The sequence below is a fragment of the Trachemys scripta genome, chromosome 1 (assembly GCF_013100865.1).
Source record: "Trachemys scripta elegans isolate TJP31775 chromosome 1, CAS_Tse_1.0, whole genome shotgun sequence".
In the NCBI taxonomy this organism is placed as follows: Eukaryota; Metazoa; Chordata; order Testudines; family Emydidae; genus Trachemys; species Trachemys scripta.
The window spans coordinates 190,114,907-190,139,217 of NC_048298.1; the positions used below are offsets into that span (position 1 = coordinate 190,114,907).

Genomic DNA, 24,311 nt, shown 5'->3' on the forward strand with positions numbered 1-24,311 from the left:
CCACAATTTTAAGGAAGTTTCCATTGTTTGGCACATACAGCGGATCTGAAGTACCATGCAGTGCTAGGTTTTGGGTAGCAAGCATTCTCACAATGTCAATGAGCCTTTTCAGAACATTTTGCCAATAAAGAGACTCTGATGCAATCTTCTCTGATGCTGATCATCTATGGTGGCCTTTAACCTTAGTCTCATCTCAAGCTCTTTCCACTTATGGAATGCTCTCTGGTGATTTGCTGCCTTCTCATGGCATGCCAGATTTCTAGCCAGATTTTTCCAGTCCTTTGTTCCTGTAGAACCCAATGTGGCTGGAACATTAGACTGGAAGAGTTTGCAACAAAAACGGTATGCAGCATTCTGGGTTTTTGAGTACATAAGCCATGGCCTCTCCACTTTGTCACCATTGGGGATTTCACACCAGTAATGTGTTGGATGGAAACTTCTATTTTCATTGTCTTTGGGGAACATGAAGATTTTCACTTGCTGTAGCCCACACAGTACAAGGAAGTCCCTCAGGCTACTGCTCAAGTGGGTCCACAGTCCTGGATCATCTAGACTTAAAGAACTAAACTCAGCAGCAGCTGTTTCTTGCGCCTCCACCACACTCTTCTCTGATCTACACTTTTCTTCAGGAATGTGCATGGTTACATCCATTTGAGATGGAGAGATGGATGCTGCAGTAGCTTCCAGGTCACCTGCACTTTGACTAACTGGAAGATCAGGCATTTCCTCGCCACTCACATCCTCACTGGGGCTGGAAGGCTCACCATGAACATTTGTGTCTATGTATCTCAGGAGAACTCCTTCCTCCTTAGATAGAAAAGCTTCCTTTGCTTGCTTTCTTTTTCTGAATGCTGCCCCAGAGGGGCATTTTCTTCTTTCATGCTGTTCTGTGCCAGCTATAGTGGCTCTCAATACTCATTTGAAGGGGACAAATAAGCAGGCTGGTAGCAGGGCCTGAGTGAGGGAAGATATCAGCGGCTTAAGGGCCTAACTGGCTCCTCCTACTTCAATTGACTGCCTATTCTCCTCAACTGGGTTCAGGGAAGCAGCAGGAAACAGGAAGCTCCCTGAGAAGCTGGTGTTAATCAGTCCAAGCTCCTGGGGGTGCTAGAGAGGTACATAAGAGGCTCCTCCTCCTCTCTCTCCCTACAGCTCCTGCTGCTTTCTGTTATTCCCTCTCACCTTTTCTCCTGCCTCCCTGTTTTGTCTCTTGTGCCCTCCTTCCTCCCGCACAGCACTCCACCATCTCTGTGCATCTAGAGCAGAGAGAATACATATGCACCAGCAGCAGACACAATTTTCTACACTCTGGGTCCTAGTGGCACCCTCCACACACAGTCTGGCACCTGAGGCGGCCACCTCAGTTCTCCTCATGGTAAGGCCAGCCCTGACTTCATGGGAGTTTTGCTTGTTTATAGACTAAAGTATTCAGCCTATGGATGTTGGGTGGGCTATTTTTCCAATGAGGTTTAAGTGGCCTGATTCCCCACTCCCATCCACCCTTTATAGACATGTACACTAGTGCAAAAAAGATGTAAGAAGCTACCCTCTGATTTGGTAACGTTTTAGACCCACTTTGCACTTATTTTACAAAGGTGTAAGTGAATTCATAAGGTGCAGAATCAGGAGAAGAAGCAGGTCCCCTGTATCTAGAAGGCAGGTCTGCTCCATGTCTCCCCGTCAGTTCTGCTGGTTATTGAAAATATTACATCTGTCATTGAAATCTCATCATGTGCGTATATGGTTGGTGTTTATAGAAGTGCATAAAATCATTACCACTGGCAATGCAATTTCTCAGCCATTGTAATTTGGGTCAGGTCAGTTCATTGTAGCCCACCTGCAGCACTCTGACTCATAAAGCTAATAGGAGACGCCCAATCAAAATGACTGTCCCAGCAAAAATTAGTACAATCAAGAGATGGTTAAATAGCATACTACATGACCATGTAGCTACTGAGAGGAACTGCCAAAATGTCCAAAGATAATTTTTATTTTGACAGGTAGATGCTGTTACTGAGGGCCAGATTCTGGCATGCTATTTTACACTGCTCTAATCGCACAAAACAACCAGAAAATTGGCTCCACTGTACTTGTGAATTCCCAATGTGTCAGGGGATGGTGAAAAGCTGGCATACATAGGGGCCATAGCCAGGAAAAAGGAGATCTTGGATCAGTGATCAGCTAGGTATAAGTTAGAACAGCCTTTGTGCCTCTCTATCTTATGTCAGAGACTGGAGTCATTTCTGGTTAGTCCCAGAATCTAGGAGCTACAAAGGTGGCATACAGTGACATATGCCCCCTCTCCCTGAGTTGTGCTGAATACAGCTCAGACACATCTGTCTACCCAAGTAACTGTATATTCAAATATTTTTTTTATTGTAGCTTATTTTTACTGTAAGGTGCTCAGGCACCATTGCTTATGACTTTTTTTACATCCATATGTAAGACATAAATAATTGGGTAGCTTGACTCACCTCGTATTTATATCCAGTGTTGGCTGGGTGTTCTGCATTTGATGAAATTATCCCCAAAAGACTGATGGGGAATGACGATTTTGTTTCATTAATATTCAGCACCACTTCCCTAGCATGGAAACAAGCAGAGAAACATGAAGAGGAGGTAAAAGTAGAGCAACGAGAAGAAGAAAGGTTTCTTAACTATATTAGAGATTCTCTAAAGGATCCCTGACCTCTAGCTAATCCTAAAATAGTAACATAATACATGTTCTGCAGATGAGCAATGCCACCCATACAGATGAGCTGATTTGGCATGGAGGGTTTTGATTTTGAATATGTCAGCAGGCCACATGGCAGCCAGGTTTTGGGGAGGCAACACCAATGTTTTTTTCAGCAAAGGGTTTTCAGAGGAGAAGGGAGAGAAAGCACATATGTGTGTGTTATCAGCTACCAGCCAGTACTTGCTCTCTGTCTCTCAGTTCTACCTCATCCTCTCTAGTACATGGTCAAGAAGCAGGTGTATTAAAATAAATTCTAGCTTCACCTTTTAAAAGTCAGGTGTTCCTTATTGTCTTCATTAAGCAGAAGGTCCTTTTGTCTGTAGCTGGGGCATCAGCATCAGTGTTCCCCTTCTTAAAAGATTTTTTTTGGGGGGGGGAGGGAAGATAGTGAACATCATTATGACCTTCTAATAATCCTTGGAGAAGACAAAGATCTGGTAAGTAGAAGACAAAGATTAACAAACTTTCTAGCTACATATGGAAGTACTGACTGCTACAATTACAGGTAAACTTCTGAACATATGCTAGCATGGCCAAACATAGTAAACAAGAACCCTTCATTAAGGAAAAATTTAATCTTCCAACTTTCATACACAAATGTACTTGACACCCTAAATTTTCCAGGATGTATCTGTCGGCGCCAACTCATAGTTCCTTGGCTCTACCGTTCCTTAGTTGTATATTGGTCTTTCTGTTTTTCCTTTCTGCGGGCTGTTTGAGTCCAATGGCTACTATTCCAACAAGATACTTGTGTTCTCTGGACTTACAGGCCATGGGTGAAATTCTGACCCCACTAAAATCAATGGCAAAACTCCCATTGAGTTCAATAGAGTCATTTTGAAATGGCACTTGAAAGGATTTTGATCTACCAATAAGATGCAATATTTTCTCCAGTGTCAGCTGCCTATTTTTAAATGCAATTTAAAACCAAATGCAACTGTAGTCAATAGAAAACTTTCACCTGGTTTCAGAAAATACTCAAAAATGTAGAGTATTTGAAAACTTTCCAGAGTCAGGGAGTGCAGGGGTGTGTGTATATAGATTATATATGTAACAGAGAAGGAGGTCATGTTGAAGATCTGGACCCTGATTTTGGTAGTCAGGGTAGTCAGATCTGGGTTTTTATTTCAGACTTCTCTCTTATACTTTACCATAAATACTTTGTACAAATTAAAGACAATGTGATAGAATATAGGGCATTTTGATTGCAAGGTTTTAAAAAAGCACTATATTAAATTTATACTGTAGCATATGGTAGCAATAGTCATGTGCTAAATTGCATCTATCATGTACTTTGACCTCACCTGTCCAATTCCTAATTTACCTTCACCAGGGCTTATTCTAACATTCCAAACTCCTGAGCAGCTTCAAAAAGTCACCAATGTTTAAAAATCAGCTTGCAAGAGAAGTACTTCATTTGCCACTCAAATGTAAAAATTTTCCTCCAAAATTACATTTTTCTGAGGTGCTGGACAAGAAATACTTAGTCCTGGACAGACAAGGGGAAAGGTTAAGGTCTGGTATCTCATGACCGTTCAGGAGTAGAAATGGGAAATCCCAAGCTTTTCTCGCTTGGAAGCCATGGAAGATCCACAGATATTAGACATTAAAGGAGTCACATTTTTATGTATGGAAAAGCTATTATTATACAATTTGTAGAAGTTTTAAAAATGTATGAGTTATATATTGTCTCTTCCTCTCAGGTCTGTGCAGTTGGACACGCGGTAACCAAGGCAACTGGCTTTACAGGCAGAGAGATGAAAAATAGTAAATAGACATAAGACATTTGTGCAATAGTTTTTCTGTAAAATATGAGGTTGATACAGAATATATAATGGTGTGGTATAAAGGCTTTACAGGTACCAATTTGGCATGACCTATATAACTCTCTCATGGCTTTTACCACTATGAATAATGACACTCCAAACTCATGAGGCTATTGCCTTTATGCCACATCACATCCGCATGCATTCTCTCACTCTCAATTCTGCTAACCTGGATTAAGATAGCAGTGAAGACATGGCAACTCGAATTTTAAATGAGCGTGCAGCTCAGTTTCAACCATAAGCTCCTACAGCTGCTAATCTGAGCAGTTAAGAGCTGGGTTGCTGTGTATTCATAAATATTTTAACATAAGTTAGCTAACGAGGGTTAGCTAACACGAGTTAGCTTTTTTTTTTTTTTGCAGTGAAGGCATAGCCTATATCATATGTGTCTAATTTGGGGAGAGGGATAGCTCAGTGGTTTGAGCACTGGCCTGTTAAACTCAGGGTTGTGGGTTCAATCCTTAAGGGGGTCACTTAGGGATCTGGGGCAAAATCAATATGTGGTCTTGCTAGTGAAGGCAGGGGGCTGGCCTTGCAAGGTTCCTTCCAGTTCTAGGAAATAGGATATCTCCATTAATCCTTAAAAAAAAAAAATTATTTATTTTTAACTTCATTGCTGATAGTGAAGTTTGTAATCGAGCTGTAAAATAGGACTTAGATGAGACCTATATGGTGCATAAACTTTGTTCTGCCTCTGTGCACATGGACAAATTTCACCCCACCTACTTATAACATTCTTATAACATATTTCCTCTTTACTAAGTGCCAATGAAATATGACTGTTTTTTGTCCTCCGTGCAAGCACATCTACTCCCATTGCTTCTGATTTTAATTTTGAAAACAAGAACAGTTTATTTTCTCTTCCTACCCTTTAAAAAATCATAGCAGTTCACACACATCCAAAAATTGTTTTAAAAATGGTGAAATTCCAACAATTTTATTTTTTAATGTTAACAAATTTTGACCAGTTCTATAGTTGGTCAAAAAACACAAACAGTTTCAACCAAAAAATTTTTTGCGGGGGTTCTCATCAAAAATAGAATTTTGGACAAATAAAATCACCAAAAACTCAAAATTTGGAAGATGTTGACATGGATGATCAATGAGTGGCCAGTTATACACTATAAATGCCTGTATCCCACTTCCACTTGACCTGTTCTTTACCCACTGAACACCCCATGGAACACCTCCTGTCCTTCACTTCTGCCTGTCTTCTCTTCCTTTGTCTAATTGCATAACAGTATACCTGTCTAAAAGTCAAATAATCAGTTAAACAAACCAAAAAACCCAACAAGCTCACACATGGGGTCCCATTTTCCAATTTGTGTGCCTCAGCTAGTGTCCCCAGTTTTGCAGTTAAGTACCCAAATACATATTTCAGGTGCCTAGGTACCAACTGAAGTAGCCAAATGGACATACTGGAAGAAAGGCTTAAAAGCTGAATTTCTCTTGTAACCCACTGTAAAATTATAGAAATATAGGGCTGGAAGGGACCTTAAGAGGTTATCTAGTCAAGCCCTCTGTACTGATGCAGGACCAGTAAACCTACACCATCCCTGACATGGTTTTTGTCCTTCCTATTCTTGAAATCCTCCCGCAGTGGGGGATTCCACAGCCTTCCTTGGAAGCCTTTTCCACAGCTTAACTACCCTTATAATTAGAACGTTTTCCTAATAGCTAACCTACATTTCCTTTGCTGCAGAATAAGCCATTTACTTCTTGTCCTATATCCAGTAGCCTTGGAGAATAATTGATCACAGTCTTCTTTATAACAGCCTTTAACATGTTTGAAAACTGTTAGCAGGTCCCAATCAGTTTTTTTTAACCTTTCCTCATAGGTGAGGTTTTTTCTAAACCTATTATAATTTTTATTGTTCTCCTCTGGACTCTCTCCAATATCACATCTTTCTTAAAGTGTGGTACCCCAAACTGGACACTCTATTCCAGCTGAGGCCTCACCAGTGCTGAAAACAGGGGGACAATTACCTACTGTGTCTTACATATGATATTCCTTTTAATACACCCCAGAATGATATTAGCTTTTTTTGCAACTGTATCACAATGTTGACTCTCATGAATTGGTGATCCACTATACCTCCCAGATCCTTTTCAGCAGTATTACTGCCTAGCCAGTTATTCCCCATTTTGTATTTGTGCATTTGATTTTTCCTTCTTAAGTGCAATACTTTGCACTTGTTTTTATTTAATTTCATTTTGTGGATTTCAGACCAATTCTTCAGTTTGTCAAGGTTGTTTTGAATTCGAATCCTGTCCTCCAAACCCCTCCCAACTTGGTGTCATCAATACATTTTATAAGCATACTTTCCACTTCATTATCCAAGTTATTAGTGAAAATATTCAATAGTATGGGACCCAGGATTGACCCTTGTGGATCCCCACTAGATACAGCCTCCCAGTTTGGCAGTAAACCGTCGATAACTACTCTTTGAATATGGTCTTTCAACCCATTGTGCGCTCCCCTTGCTGTAACTTCAACCTAGACCATGTTTCCCTAGTTTGCTTATGAGACTGTGATGTAGGACTATGCCAAACGTCTTACTAAAATCAAGATATATCACACCTACTGCTTCCCGCCATTCAGTAGACCAGTAAATGTATTTTCCCCCTCATTTCTTTACTTTTATAAATACAGAAGAGATCAGAAAGTAATACATTTAATTTGTTTAAATATATATTCAACTCAAATAAGGGTAAATAATTTTACAAAATATTTAAAAAATGGTTTTCAGGCTGAGACTTCCATCAGCCAAATTTTAGCTTAAAGGAAATTTCTATGGCTCAGTGATATAAAAAAGCCTTCCCCTCCAAATGTTTATTAACACCTGACCACAATCCCTAACCATAGCAGTGCTGATTGGTACAGTATAATAGCAAAGGTCAGTAAAATACAATATAGGAAAAGAATCTGAGATCAGAGGCAAAATTGAAGCCTTGAAGCTTTTTGGGGCTGAAGAATACATTGAAAAGGTTCATATTATAATTTTAATTTAAGTCTCAAAAAACCCCCACTCCTGCCTGAAAATTCACTTCTGACCTTATTTTTTACACTGTTTTAAATGCCACATTAACTAGATATTTTGTGTATTGCACTGAGAATTCTGTAGAAAAATATCAGGGGCAGAAAAGTAAACCCATTCCTTTCTTATAATATTTGGCATATTCTGTAGCCCTTTTCCCCCCTCTTCAGATAAATGACTAGTGACTTTGATTTTGGAGGAACATTTAATGATGTGCCTTTGATATTCTGCAGAACCACTGCGTTAAAAATTCATATGGCCCCAAGCATTCATAAACTATGTTTCCTCCTACGCATGCTAGCAACAAAACTGTTTATCCTGTTTTACTGTATAATCATTATGGTTTTGCATTTATATTCATTTTATCTTGAATATCTTATGTAATGCCTCTATCCTCTGATGATATCTGGTGTTTGCCTTAGAAATTCCCGGGGAAATTCCAGAAGGAATAAATAGTAAAACTGGCCAAAAGTGACATGTTGAATAGAAGACTGCTTTTGTCTCTTAAAATATGGTATATAGTTCAGGGCTGGTCTAGATATGAAAAGACAGTGTTGTGATCTGCAACATAATTTGTGATTCATTTAGTTTGTTGATTTTATTGATTCTGCTGTGTACAGGGAGAATTTATGCTATTACTCTCCCAGGGCTATGTTCTACTAATTTGTGACAATATCTACACTAACTACTTCCAGCTGTGTGTTCTTCCATACTTTGATCATGTTATTAAAAAGCTATCCCTTGTGTTGCACACCATGATGGCATCATTAAAGAGTGTAGAAGAACACAAAGACTCCAAGAGTTAATAATGCCAGTGTAGTACAATTTTTTTTAAAAAAACAGGACTGTTGACTGAACTAGATTAAGGCCGAATACTTTGCAGGAGGGTTGATGGCAGTGGATACTGCTTGTTTACAAGAGTTGCAATGCCCCTGTTAAGGTAAGATTGATTTTTCCCTTTCCTCCTGAATTCACTGCCATTAGCTGGAAGACAATACACTTCCTTCAGATCAAAGTATGTGTATGGCATGGAAGGCAAAGCTATCGAATGCATTTTGAAATGACTTTCACACATGGTCACCGGACTCTCATAGTCTCTGCTATTTTTGACTGAATTTAAACCAGAGGGAAATGTTCCGTCTCCATAGGGGGTTAAACCAGGAGGGACAGGGGAGTCTTCCCTCCAAACATAGGTCCTTATTCTTTTCTCCCTTGGACCTTGTGTGGAGATTTGCCTTTCTGCACAGGTGGTGTAAAATTCACCCCTCTGATTTTGCAGCATTTCAAATCCACTTTGCACTGGGGTGAATGACTTCACAAATGTGAGGCAGTCAAGAGAACCAGGCTCTAATAGCAATTCAAATGGAAGACTGCAAACCCAGGGAATTCATATAATAACATCCTTTTTATTTCTCTCTCAGAGACAAGGTACTGGAGCAACAAATGGAAAAGACAAGACATCTGGTGAGAATGGTAAGACTAAATTTTATTTCATTTTGGAGAATATCAAGCCAAGTTGTTTTCTTGTATCAAAATGTTTCATTTACAATATTGACATACATCAGCCTTTCCCTTTTCATCAGTTTGAAAACTTGTGTTTGCTGTCTTCACATTTATGTTTTTAGCATTTAACTATGAGCACCAGAGCCCTCATTTTGAACTTACAGTAGTGTCAAACAGGAGTAACACTACCGTAGTCAATGGGTTATATGGATATAAACTAGTACAAGTGAAAACAGAATCAAGTACCAAAATATTTGGCATCATGGACAAGGAGATTAGAGGCAGGGCTGGCCTTCCCATGAGGAGAACTGAGGCGGCTGCCTCAGGTGCCAGTCTGCGGAGGGGCACCACTAGGACCCAGAGTGTAGCAAATTGTATCTACTGTTGGTGCATATGTATTCTCTCTGCTCTAGATGCACAGAGATGGTGGAGTGCTGTGCGGGAGGAAGGAGGGCACAAGAGACAAAACAGGCAGGCAGGATAAAAGGTGAGCGGGAATAACAGAAAGCAGCAGGAGCTGCAGGTAGAGAGAGGAGTAGGAGCCTCTTATGTACCTCTCTAGCACCCCCAGGAGCCTGGACTGATTAACACCAGCTTCTCAGGGAGCTTTCTGTTTCCTGCTGCTTCCCTGAACCTACTCGAGGAGAACAGGCAGTCTACTGAAGTAGTAGGAGCCAGTTAGGCCCTTAAGATGCTGATATCTTCTCTCACTCAGGCGCTGCTGCCAGCCTGCTTATTATCCCCTTCAACTGAGTGTTGAGAGCCACCCTAGCTGGCACAGAACAGCAGTCATGAGTGAAAGAAGAAAACGCCCCTCTGGGGCAGCATTCAGAAAAAGAAAGCAAGCAAAGGAAGCTTTTCTATCTAAGCAGGAAGGCGCTCTCCTGAGATACATAGACACAAATGTTCACGGTGAGCCTTCCGGCCCCAGTGACGATGTGAGTGGTGAGGAGAAACCTGATCTTCCAGTTAATCAGAGTGCAGGTGACTTGGCAGCTACTGCAGCATCCATATCTTCATCTCAAATGGATGTAACCACGCACATTCCTGAAGAAAAGTGTAGATCAGAGAAGAGTGTGGTGGAGGCGCAAGAAACAGCTGCTGCTGAGTTTAGTTCCTTAAGTCTAGATGATCCAGGACTGTGGACCCACTTGAGCAGTAGCCTGAGGGACTTCCTTGTACTGCGTGGGCTACAGCAAGTGAAAAACTTCATGTTCCCCAAAGACAATGAAACTCCTCACTATACCTGAAGAAGACCTACGCCAGCAATGCAGGGCACTAGAGACAGTGTTGACACAGGATGACATGTGCGATATTGATGCAAGTGATTTAGGTGATGAACTGAAAGCCCTTTCAAGATACATTTCAGCAGGATCAACTCCAAAGGCTTTTCTGGAATATATGTGCACAAATAAGATGACCACCCTCTTTCCAAATGCTTTTGTTGTTTTGCGCCTACTTCTAACACTTCCTGTAACAGTTGTCAGTGGAGAACGCAGTTTCTCCAAGCTGAAGTTAATAAAAACATATCTATGCTCCACAATGACACAGGAGAGGCTGGTTGGCCTTGCAACCATCTCAATAGAGCATGAGCTGGCCCAGACTGTGGACCTTCAGTAGGAAGCAGTTCAAATCTTTGCAACCAAGAAGGCAGGGAAAACACGACTTTGATTATTCAAACAGATAAAAATGCCAGTGTTTACTATGCAGACAAGAAAAGTTACATTTGCTGTTCAGGCGTTTGAAAGTTAAGTGTTATTTAAAATTTTTGAACAAGGCATTTTAAGTTGTTAGTTCTCCTTTATTGGGGTAGGTAGCAGAGCAGTACTGTGAGAGGAGTAGAACAGGAAGAAGGCAGAATTGAGACCTTTGAAAGTTTTGGCTCAAGTGAGGGGGAATGGGGGTGTCATTTGAGCTCCCTGCCTCAGGTGCCAAAATGTTGTGGGCTGGCCCTGATTAGAGATGATTCAGTATTATGGACTGGGTCATCAGTGTCTACTATATGACTGAGCAGAGAGCGTAAAGACAAGCCAGCTGTCCCAGGACTGTTCATATCAACAATAGTCTCTGTGTGCTTTTATTTTGGGGAGCATGTAATTGTGGGTTCTCATGCCCTTCTGGGGAGCTGGACACTGAAAAGGAGGCAAGAAGGGATAGGTTTGTGCCATTTGAATGCCGCTGTACAAGAGTTGACTCACTGATGGCTTGCCCCCTTGTGGCAGGGCATAGCATTGTAAGCTTTCATCATCTGTCACTCCCTGCCAACAGCCATTCCAGCCCTGGAAGTTTGCCTTTTCTTGTGACTCAGTTCTCCAGGCAAATCATTTATAGTCCCACTTCTCCCAGGGTAACAGAGTCCAAGAAACAAAAATCCAACGTTTTTACATCAGGTCTTTAGGCCCTGTCTAGTCTCCATGATTCTTATACCCTGTTGTCTCAGGGCTTTCAAAAGTCCTTATCCCCTTATATCAAGGGGCTCCATGCCACCTTCCTGTGTGACTGGCCGGTGAGCCTAGGCCCACTCTCTCCTCTAGGTTCCAACCCAGAGACCCAGTAGTGAGCAGGCAAGGTCTATTCAGACCCACCCCTGATATCTGTATGGGCTTCTTCCGGGGCAGATTTAAGGGTCAGTGCATGATCAGCAAACATGCAGCATGCGGCCTAATGGTTATGTGACATCATGGCACATGACCCGAAGATGAGCTGTGTGTAGTTTTGAAAGCTTGTCTCTCTCACCAACAGAAGTTGGTCTAATAAAAGATATTACCCCACCCACCTTGCCACGTCACCTTAGGCTTTTTTAAACATAAACAGTTAAAAAAAAAACCCATACAGGCCCCTCCTGTTCCTGCCCAGTTGAGCCTGCTTCTAATTAGTGGCCTTCTTGTAGCCTACATCTCTCCCCTACTTGCTGTTTAATTAGGCCTACCTGGCCTGATTCACTCTCTCAGGGCCACTGTGGGGAATATACCCCATCACACTCTCCTTCATTCTTCAGAAGCCTGTTCAATTTCATCTTCTGCATCAATGCTGTCAACTTCTTCAAGGGTCTAAAATGCATCATCAAGTTCCTCTTCTCTTTGAAAAACTGCTCTCTTGAGCAAGAATTTGAAGATAAAAATTATTTTTAGATTTAAGCATTAGTTTTCCCCATTGACAGGAAGAGTTTGCAAAATATTTATGTATTTCCTGCAAAGCTGGAAAGACAGCCTTCTGGTCCAAACTGGCCTTATCTTTATCAGCATGCACCAAAACTAGGTTAAAATAATGTGGTGGGCAATAGATGTATGTTGCATATACTTTGTCTCCCTTTCCTGAAAGAAACTTTCTCATTTTTGTTTGGAATCCTTCACGAGCTCCGGTTCATTGTACTGGCCCCATCATAACCCTGTCCAGATAGGTATTTGGAGTCTAATCCACACTTCCAGAATAAAACATTACTTAACAAGTCACACAAGGATGCAGTGCCTGTCTCACTTACTGTCCCAAAGCTTACAAAATGCTCTTTTATATCTACTTTTTTCCTTCAATATAATCAATACTAACAAAGTAAAGCTAAATGGACATTTGATCAACATATCCAGGGTTCCATCTACAATGACAGTGAAAAACAGCTGATTTTCAGCTATTAAGTATATGCCTCCTGGCTTTTGACGTTAAAAGACTTAAGTTCATCAGTAATTGTTGTGTTCAAGTATTTGATTATCTTGGTGTCACTATGTTGGGGAAAAAGTTGTATTACATCTGGCAAGTAGTTTATTGATGCTCAAGTAAATACCACAATTATTACTCTCCAGCACTTCACTGTGGCTGTGGAAAGGGAGACCCAAAATAGCTAAAGCTTTGATTGTGTCAAGCAATATTTTTAGTACATACCATTTCCTGATGTTTTCATACGCTTCCTATGACCTTTCATGAGCTGTAGAGCTGCCACAAGTGACCAAGTATATTGCCTGCTCCTCCATGAACAGACATTGACTTTAGTATATTCTTCCAATAGTTAGAACCTGTTATCCAAGTTGATTTTTGAGTTTCTGTATCCTCGAACATCCAACAGAGTGACAGTATGCAGAATCTGAAAGATATGAGTATGCTAGCCACCTGATATGCAAATCTTCATGCAGTGCATTTTTCATTCTGTAAAATGAAAAGGAAAATGGTGGGTTGTAGGAAAAGAAATTAACTGTTCATTTGGCATATCACTGTTAGTGGGCTGTCAAAGACCAGTCCATATCAGCATAAGCAGTTGCTCAGTTGATAAAACTGAATCTTGAAAGTGACTTTTATCAGATGGGAACTTCAAACGTGTTTCAACAGGAAGATTGCTTTGACCTGATCACCTATGGGTCTTTGAGTTTTTGTTTTAAGATCATCTATGGGATCTTTGGCTTAGTTGGTTTGTGGCTTATCTTCAAGGACTTCAGCTGTGCTGGTTTCAAGCAAAGTTTCTCTGGAAATATCGTCAGCTACCATTACAGGTAAAATTTCAGTGGTACTGCACTAATAGTGTTCCAGACTTAATCGTGACACAACAACAGATTCATGCTTGCTGAACTGAGATGCAGTTCTTGACTTTCTACTTCAGACTGCAGGGGTTGATCAGGAAGTTTACAATGTAATAGTTTAGAGGATCTCTGGAGGCAGTTTGTAACAACAAAATCTTTTTCTTTTCATTTTCTAAAACCAGACTTTTATTTGTGTTTGTTTTTTCATTTCCAGATATCTTCCAAGATGAGAATAACTAAGTTGGAAGTATAGGCCTAAATAAAGTGTCTTTTTATGCTGCTTAATTTAGCCTTCAGTTACGGAGGTAATCCTAAAAAATGTTGATTCTTCTCTACAGACTCTCCCCTGGGCCTTTTCTTTCAGTCTACCAGTCTCTCCATTCTCTAGTGCTACAAGCAGGATTGCTAAATTCTGTCTCTCTCCCCTTGCAGTCCCCTTCTACTCAGGGCTTCCTCTCTTTATAGTAACCACCCAGCTCCTCGCCCAGCTAAGACTACTATTTAATTGGGCCTGGTTCCCACTCCAGCTGCAGTAATTGAATATCCAGCTCTCCTTACCCCTTTTAGTGCCAATAAGAGATTTATACCCCATCACAAGCACAAAACTGCTATAAGTAGAGGTGGTTGGGAAACGTTTTTCTTTTTATCCTGTGGAAAACTTGACTTTTCATAAAACAAAACAAAACAAAAACCCACCAACCAAACAACCCCCTGAAAGTTTATGGCTGAAAACTCAATTTTCCGCAGAAAGCAAAAAATTTTGCTTATTCAAAAACCTAATTATCCATCAATAAACACTTTTGAAGAACATTTTTTAACCAACCCTTGCTTTAACGCAGCTGAGAAATGGGGCCACTGTAAGCTTATGGACAATTCATGAACAGGAAAAGGACCAAACTTACCAAATAAATTGTCCATTTCAAATTCTTTGCCCAAGTCTAATCAAAAGAGAAACTGTTCCTGCAGCTCTGTGTAAGCTCAAAAGCTTGTCTCTTTCACCAACAGAAGTTGGTCCAATAAAAGATATTACCTCACCCACTTTTGAACTAACTGAAGGAAGGAAGAATTGAAAAAAAGGCATGAACAAGCCTGTTCTCACAAGATTTCAAGCCCATTTTCCCCCAGAGTTGACAGATTTGGATTGTTCAGATAAGGTTTGGATATGCCTATCAATTTTGTTATTCTGAAATGAACCTCGGTACCTCTTGAGAACTCATCCTGAGATGTTATTTCTGTTTTACTTTCCTATTAAGGATAGATGACTTTCCCATCAGTGTTGTTTATATAAAGTTATAGTGAAATGAAATGAGTACACTAGATTCCAAATATTCTAAAACTATGCAGTTAACAAAAATTAAAGAAGAAAGAGAAATACATATTTTACTAGGGTTTTTTAACACGTTGACTCATTAGGCACAAGTTCACACACACAGCAAAGTCATTCATGTCCTCAAGTTAACTAAAAGGACGTCAGAGAAAATATTTTAGTTATTGGTCAGGTTATTGGAGAGGTCTTTTTCTTTGCTGTTGCTGCACATTATGAACCAAGATTGTTTTCCTTGTGTTTCATCATGAATAAAACTGTCCAATTTCCTAAGTTAATACAGACTCAGAGACTCAAATCCTGCTGTCCTTTGATCTCAACAGGAATTTTGTCTGAATAAGGACTGCAGGGTTTGTTCAAAAGTAAATTAGATCTTTAGTTAAACGAGACATTTTTATGCATGGTGTTGACTATCTATTATGTACAATGTAAGCAAATTCGGTGTCAGTAACATTTTTTGTGTAATGTAATGATAACAAAGAGTGTCCTGTCTATAAAACAAAGTTCAGGGGCTCCCAGGGAGATGGGTGAAAGTCCTTTGTGCCATCTCAACCCCACACCCTTGCATGAGGGTCAGGGACAATCTGATTGCCCATTTGGAATTCAATTTTAAACAAAAATGAGGCAGCAAATATATGAAAAGGAAAGTTGGACCCACAACTTTAGATCTTGCTCCATAAACTGTGTATTGTAGGTACTCCTAGTTAATTAAGCAAATGTGAATTATTCCTTTGGAAGCTGTGCATATATTGTATACATATCTACACACGCTATACAGCCTCCTTAACATATTTTGGCTGGAAGACTGGAAAATGTCAACATCCTAAGCATGTTTCCATTGCTGCTGCTGCCATCCATTATCTCTGCTGATGCTCTCTCTAGGGTCAGGATGATGCTTTCCATTTTAAAGGAAGAAACCCCTTCTCTTTATTGAAGGCTGCCCAGCTGCAGAGTTATGCTAAGAAAACAGCACAAAAAGTGGCATTTAAAAACTAGTCATTGCCAATGTTCCCTCAAATTTTTCCCATGCATGTGCAGAATTAATTTTGCTATGTGCACCGATATGGAGGTGATGTGTGGTGGGTTTAGGGCTGAGAGGTTCAGAGTTTGGGAGGGGGCTCAGGGCTGGGGCAGAGGGTTGGGGTGTTGGGGGGCGGGTGAGGGCTCTAGCTGAGGGATGAGGGGTTTGGGGGCTCAGGGCAAGGGCAGAGGGTTGGTCTTGCGGTGCAGGAGGGGGTGAGGGCTTTAGCTGGGGGTGCAGGGTCTGAGATGGGGCCAGGGATGAGGGGTTCAGGAGGTGGCTCAGGACTGGCGCAGAGCGTTAGGGTGCGGGAGGTGGTGGTGGTGAGGGCTCTGGTTGGGGGTGCAGGCTCTTGGGTGGGGCTGGGGATGAGGAGTTTGGGGTGCAGGCTGCCCTGGGGCCAGAGGATTCCCCCCCAGCCCTCTCTCTGCCGGCAGCAGCTCTGGGGGAGAGGTGCTTTTTCCTGGCGGCAGGAGTTCCGGGGACAGGCCCGTGGCAGCCCAGCATGCCCCAGCTTGCTCCCCTCCTCATCCAACCCCTACTTCTCTTCTCTCCAGTCCCATGTGGCTGCGCACCTGCACGACCCTTTATAGCCTGCTGCGCAGCTGCGCAGCTTAGAGGAACTTAAGTCATTGCCCTTCTTCCTCCACCAGTCAATGATCTAACTGTTAAGAGGACCAGGAAGAGCTACTGGAGATTAGCGCTGGGTGAACCATAGAAATAATTACTTTCAAGCATTCTGATGAATTAGAGATGGAATTTTGATTCATCATGTTCAGATCCCTGTTTGCAGACACTGGTGCGGGTGAAGTTTTGTTCTTGCAATGTTTGTGGGAAATGAATTTTGGGCCCATAGCAGAAGTATACAACAATATGTATGTTGTTGCTGTTCTATTTGCTGATGTGTCATATGCTTAGAAAGGTTTATGTGAAACAGGTATGCCTCTTTGTGGCTAGGTCTGTGAATTAGCTTTTGCCCCATCTGGTGCCACCTTCTGTTGGTTACTCTCACTGAGTCTGTGACCCTTCTCTCTCTCCGTGACATGGGGTGCGCTCTCTTTGTTACTTGGCCCGCTGGTCAGGTCACTATATAGTTGCACTCTCCCTCCTTCTGGGATAACAAAGGTCCCACCAGACAAGCTGTCCATATGCCATGTCAGGCAGTCTTCTGTTCCAAATCCAGATCCTGTACCACTTTGCATTGCCCAGGGACCCTATGACTGGCAGCCAAGATCTACCCAATCCCACTCCTTGCTGCTATTTCCCTGGGCTTCCTCCACTTAGCTTCTCTGGGTTGACTCTTCTTTCAGACCTAGAATCCCAGGGCTTATTTTCCACCCTGGGTGTTCTCCTCACCACCTCTCTGTTCCCAGAGAGTGACTCCCTCCCTGCAACCCATTTTTGCTCTCAACTTCCTGGCTTTATACTAAGCAGCCTCCTCTTGCCTTGCTGGGCTTCATGATCAATGAAGCCTAGCTCTCCCTCCAGAGGCAGCCAGGTAACATAAGTGGCCTCTCAGGCCCACATTAACCCCTTTCACTCCCCATCACAGTTTCCAATAAAGAAAGGGCATTTTGTGGGACAAATAAGCCCATTTCTTTGCTCTGCTTTCCTTTCATTTCCTTCATACTTTACATACTGATTGCAGTGGCATGGTGATGGGACAAGACTTAGTATGGTTCCAGCTGCTCTTTTTGAAGGTTAATTAATTTGATTAGCAAACACCTTTTTTGAGTTCTGCGCAAGTTTGATTTTCATAGAGGTATTTTTATTGGACTCACAGGTACTAAGTATGATGTCCTGTCCCTTTAAATGTTTGAGAACTATCCCCCTCCCCAGTGTAAAGCCTCACTTTCCTGTTGTTTTCAGTTTTGCTGCCAGAAAGCTACCACCACAGCAGAAAGCTTTGTTTCTATCAGTTCCCTCTGTCCATCCATTTCCTTCTCTATGGGTAGAAATACAATACTAAGTCTGGAGGTATTTCAAGCCCCTCTGGTCTTTTACTGTAAGCTCATGCATCCCTAACTACCAACTGTTTATAAGCAAAACTATTGGGACCGTTGCAATCCTCTTAACTTCATTTTGTACAAATGTATCACACACATGTAACACATCACCCCAGCACTGGAACAACAGACTTTGCTTCTATGTTCAATCACAAGGAGCTCATTTTTCAATGAATGGAAACTGTGCAAAACTTTCCAACAACCAGAAGAACCACTGTATTCTCTCTCTCTCTCCTTGAAGACATGAATGGCATTGCCCTCAGCACAACTCATACAATGAAATGAAATCTGTGTTAAGGACTCATTTTTATAGTAGTGGACATCTTGGTAAATACTCATGATAGTATGTTCTGGTTTGATCTCCACTAGATGGCAACCCTATCTCGGTAGCGACATCTCATTTTGACTTCCACAGCTGAGACTCCTCATGTTCCAGTTTCCCAGTGGGAAGACTGATTTATCATTTGAGCAATATAGTCACAGCCCCAAATTCACTCATCTGGGACTGCTTTGTGGTGACCCTATTGCTTGTTGGTTCTTGAAGAAGAGCAGCAGCAGAAAGTGGGCTTAGAAAAGGCAGTAGATCCCCTCCCAGCATCTAACACTGGTGTGAGCTGTGTAGATTTGGGGAGGGATGGAGTGGAGCAGTGCGGACTAGTTCCAAGAACTGTTTTGCCAGTGCAGGGTAGGATGGCTTGTAGCAGAGGGAGATCATGTGCACAAATCATATTCCTAACAAATTGGGGACCTGACTAGACCCCTATGGGATCATGGTGCACTAGCTGGACTTCCCTTCTGCTGCTCTCTTTAGTACTCTATCACGCTGCTCTGTGGGTCCAGCGGGGAAGGGTGTGGAGAAAAAGGCCTCTTCTCCCAGGCTACCTGTGCAAAACAGGACAGGATTTCTCTGCAGAACATTTCAAGGTGGCAATTCTCTGTATAACACACAACACCATGTCCTCCTCTTGTGTATGTACAGCAGTTAACACAGTGGGCCACCGACCCCGTTTGGAGCCACTGAATCCTACTATAATAGAAATACTAAATAATAATACCATGCAGCTGGAGCTCAGTGGCAAAAGTCACATTGACCTCAGTGGCAGCAGAATTAGATCATTAAAAATATTTATCTCACCTGACAATTGTAAGTAGCCGTGGCATGGCTTAGTGTCCTTCTACAGGTTATGATCAAGTCACGCTGAAGACTGAAATTTTACCATTGTGATACCATCATGGACTGATCCAAAGCCCATGGAAAGACTCACATTGACTTCAGTGGTCTCTAGACGAGGCCCCAGTAGCCTTCTTGACCAATATTTACAATAGTCCTATTAAGAAGCTACAGTATTTCAGCTTGTTATCGCAGAGTGGGGAAGAATAAAATTATTATTAGGAAAATGGCACAATAAATTAATGTTCTGAGGAGACAAGGTTGCTTGTGCTACTTACACAGAACAGTGAAAAAAATCATTCTCTGTTTTACTGATATTTTGTCATTAGTAATCTTTCCAAATAGCCTTTTAACCCCTATAGGCACTTAAATAAAAATGGTCGGGTTTGCACAGGCGCAGAAAGCAGATGCATCTCCCCACAGATTTCAGAGAGAGTTGGCAGTGCTCAACATCTCCGCAAACCAGGCCACATTAGTTTAGATGTCTAAATATGAGTTTAAGGACCTAAAAATGTATTCACTTATGTTTGAAATTTTTGCCCTAAATTTATATCTGTCTTCAATGCAGGACTTGAACTAGCATATCATCTTAAACACAGCTACCTGTGAATTCAGCATGTTCGATGTCCTCGTTATTCAGCACAGCTGCCACTGTTTGAACAAGGTCCCCAGTCTGCCCATAGAAAGAGGGAAACAAGAGATGATAAACTGAGGACACCAGCAAGAAAGCAATGTTTAGCTGGACTGTGGCACTGCTCTCTGAGGCATCAGACAGATTAAGCTTTGGTTTACACCAGCTTCAATGGTTGTAAACTCATGCTTAGAGCCCTGGCAGTAGGAAGGTTCAAAGCAGCCCGAACTACCAGCCTCGACTGGAAGATGTACAGAGGGCCTGGCACAGCCCAGACAGAGGGAGGCACGGGTAAGAAGGGAGCATTGCCACCATTGGCAGGGGATTTACTGATTCATGGTATCCCTTCAGCAGTCTCTCCTAGCAGAGCTGCTACGGCACCCCTGCCATAACTTAAAGCTGCTCCCCCATGGTGGAAGACAGAAATGCTATCACCACTTGTCTCTCATGGTATAAATCTCACCTGGGCACAAGGAGCCAGAATAGTGCAGGGAGGTGTAATTTACATTTCGTTTACCAATGGTGGTGAATCTGGCAAAGTGTGCTTTTAAGTGTCCTTTCTATTCTAGTGGAACATAGTAGCCAAAGAAGTACTACTTATTTCCTATCCATTCCAGGTGCATAGCCTCCTTGTGCTTACTAGTCTTGTGATGTCACAAAGAAGTTTTCCATAGCTCAGCACTTGTCGCCGCTCACCTCATTTTACATCATCCTACATTCTTCTTACATAAATGACAAGCTGCCACCATACAAACAGCTCTTTACAACCTAGCACATTCTGTAGGAGAATAATTGCATCAAAACCAGTGGGCTCTGTCTTTAAATTTGGAAACATCCTTTTTAGCTATTAATAGAGCCCCTACTTATCTTCTGAAAGCGCACGAGGTACACAACTATTATTTTTGTATGGTTGTAAATTACATTCTCCATATGTCAACTCTACCATCAAACATTATGAACAGCTACAATTACAAAGTGTGTGTATTTTCATGTGATGATTGTGACAGCTTTCTGGGGCTGTTGAGTCAAGAGCAAAGTAGGACAGTTTTGCATTAACTCTTTTGGCAGGTAGAGTAGCCCCGTCCTGCGGGGCTCGGGTGATCATTTAACAAATGCTATTCTTCTTTCCAACTTTCTGTTCCTTTCTCAAATACTCATTTGATGTACGGTCTCTGCTTCAGAGTGTGTCCATAGAGATGCTAGTGGAACTGTGGTCTGGATCGCATAGTCCCCAAGGGTTACGATATGCCATGGCCACAACTGAAATTTTGCTTAAAGAACTCAAGCTATGGGCTGTTTTGCATTCCATCACTTCTGTTTCAGTCTTTATCTATATTTCGTCTTTCACATCTGAAACAACACAATCTGAACTCCCTGAAATATGAATGCTTATATGCCATATTTTACAACACGTGCGAAGAAGTCATCATGCTGTGCTTCTCATCATTGTGTGAATTATTAATAGGCATGGAGATATCCATCATAACTCTCCAACCAGCTATTCCCATGCACTGTAGTCAGCACTCCATTCTGTAACAGCTTTGTCCAAACAAGGACTTAGGGAGTACTTGCACAACGTAGGAGAGCTTGAGAACCAGAGAGAACTACAGAATTGCTGTGTCGAGAAGACTAATCAATCATGTTTGCATTCACTTGTGTGCAATTCAGAGCATAATGGCACCAGAATCCTTGGCTGGGGCCCATAGACATTAATGGGGTAAATACTTGTGTTTAGGAACTCAAAATTCACTTCCCACTAACATTTTCCAATACACACTCAACATTTATTATTTCTGGGTGCAGTCCTGCAAGTAACCTTGTTATTTGTGGAAAATGAACTCCAAAGGGAAGGGAACACCACTGAAGCTAATTTACTTACATATTCAAATTGAATATTCATGGAATATGTTTTGTAGTATCTGCTTAGCTATAGTTGTCATGTCCTTTTGTCACAAGGGAGGTTCATGACTGAGCTATCACACTGCATTATATACTACAGCATTCTTTATTTTGACCTTCTCTCTAATGTTGCTCATGTGAAAAAAGGTCTGGCAGGCATTTTCTGAATCAATGTAAAAAATTCTTTCCAGACTGAGGCTATCTCTGGTATTTTACCCCATGGCACCAGTTACGAGTTAGGTATGATGGCAGTGTCTGAAACTAATTAATATTGAGCTTTCTGGGTTTTAGGTAGAGTGGCAGGGGGAAGTGACCGTGCAGTACACATGTCCTCAACTGTTTTCATCACTGTATTTTACTAGTGTCCTCTCCTTAGAAGTGGTGTTTTCCAGAATGTGATGTCCAAATCAGTAACACATACCTTCCTCCTCCTTTCCACTTTTGATCCACAGATTCCAGCAGTCAAACTCTGCATCACCTTACACAAAGCCCAACTGATGTCAATCGGGATGCATGACATGTCAGTCAGCACAGAACTTGGCCTCGTGTCCAACCTCCACCTCTTAAAGTTGCAAAAATACCCCTCTCAAAAACATCCATAGGCACATGGACATCAATTACAATTATATTACACCTTAACTAAGTGCATAAAAAAGTATCTACATCCCTGCCATAGTTAACTTAACCATACATTATGTATATCATTCCTAAGAGTCGCACGCTGAGAGTACAGGTGGGCCCTGCATCATGCTCTAATGTTCAATAAACTCAGCCTCTTTCAGACCAATGTAGGAAGCAAGTTCCAAAGTTGAGGGCCCTATATTGAGCCACCAGCCATTCATATCTAGGGACCATAGAAACAACACTCCAGCTGACTTATCTGCTGAGACAGCATTTAGGAGGAGAGCCAGACATGCAGGTAACCAGGTGCCAAACCAAACAGGTTTTTCTAGCTTTATGTCCTCCCCATGACTGTTACTCCCTTAGTCATCAGATCTGATCCTCCAACTTGGATGTTCAGTATCTCCCACTGTCTTCCTCCTTCCTATCTCCTCACCTCAGCCAGCATATTTTAGATATAGCCAATCTTGTCCTTTATATTAGAGCTCTTAGGCTGTTCTCACATCTTCCATGTGTGAGGGAGTTACACATGAATTGCATTTCCTCTCCTAGGTGAGTTTCCACTTCTGAGGCACAAGGCTAGGTACAATTTCTGATCAGAGGAGCACCGTGTGCTTAGTTACCTAGAGGGAGAAATCAGCAGTCAAGAATCTTCTCCAAAACTTTCAAACCAAAACCAATTGCTTATATATGGTTTATTTAGTGTTAACACAACTTTTGCTGTGTGCATGAAATACAATCCACACCTTCTGAAATTACACACACATACACAAAATGCTGATTTTTTTTTTTTTTTTTTTGGAGAGGACTGTCGGAGGGAATATTAGGAAAAAATATGAAAAAATCTATGATTTAAAAAATTGATATAGCATCTGGGAGAGAAGATACTGCTCTTGTTTCTTTCTTCTTTGACATTTCTAGTGTCGTTTTGCTTTTTATTGCTACATTGCAGCTGAATATTTCATCAAATAATAAAGAGAACTCTCAATTCCACATGTTTTCTTAACCAGTACCTTATTAAAAGTTGCATCAAGTAAATCAGCACAGCTGTGACTGTATAGTCTGGTCAGTATTTTCTCTCTGCACAGGAAGTTTTCAGTTCTTGTATCATTTATCATGGATTGCAGTGACTCCACCAAATAAATACACCCCTTAACACAAAGAATACAGCATTGTATATAAAGTGTGTGGGGGTTTATCTGATGTGACTTTTAATGACACTGTTTAAAAAAAAAACAAGAACCCCAAACCCGACACATTGGAACAGAAAGATTCCTTTTTCATCTGATGAAATGTTCCCAGACAAGCACACCAAACTCAGAAGTCCCCAAGGGAATAAAAAACACACACAAACTACTTCAACTTCCCAAACTCTACTTGAAGTTTTAAACCTTTTAAAAGAAATTTCTACCATTCTTTCTTTAAAGGCCCCCTCAGCAGAAAGCCAGCTAGCTGGAACATATGGGACAGAAAAAAATCCTTACGCCTGATGCTCCTGCCGCAAATCTGACTGTGTAGGTACTTATATGGCCCTCAACATCATAGTCTCTGAGTGCCTTCCAAGAGTTTAAAAATAGAGATAACAATAACTGTCTCTGTCTCTCTCTTTTTTTCCAGCCTGCAGGAGCAATAGTTTGATTAGTTTATACAGATTTTTGTGTTTGCTTCCTTATGCTTGTGTGTATGGGTGTATTTGGAAGAGATCTAAAATGAGGCACAGAGGAGCAGATAAGTCCACATTTTCAAAAAAATTAGCCACACTTTTGGGAGCTCAATACCAAAGCATGTGTGCAAGTTGGAGATTTGAATGCATACATACCTATGTGAATGTGACTCTGTAAATGCTTACTGGCCATTGCATGCTTGCAAGTCAGGCACACGTAAAAGTTCAAGTCCGTTTCTGAACATGAGGGTCATAAAGAGCACTTTCCATGGGAAATCCTGGCTCAGGTCCCTGCACCATTGTTACGGAGTGAGAAAATCAGAACTGCAGTGGCTCTACAGCACACAGGTGGGAGGCAGCCTATAG

The 24,311-nt window shown here is 41.5% G+C and overlaps 1 protein-coding gene across 1 annotated transcript in view; it reads left to right on the plus strand.

Moving 5' to 3' along the window:
• The window catches only part of PCP4 (Purkinje cell protein 4), a 64,954-nt gene that overhangs the window by 22,119 nt on the left and 18,524 nt on the right, over nt 1-24,311 (plus strand). Inside the window, exon 2 of the mRNA XM_034753114.1 lies at nt 9,023-9,074. Coding sequence (XP_034609005.1) covers nt 9,023-9,074 — 52 coding nt within the window. The remainder of the gene's footprint in view (nt 1-9,022; nt 9,075-24,311) is intronic.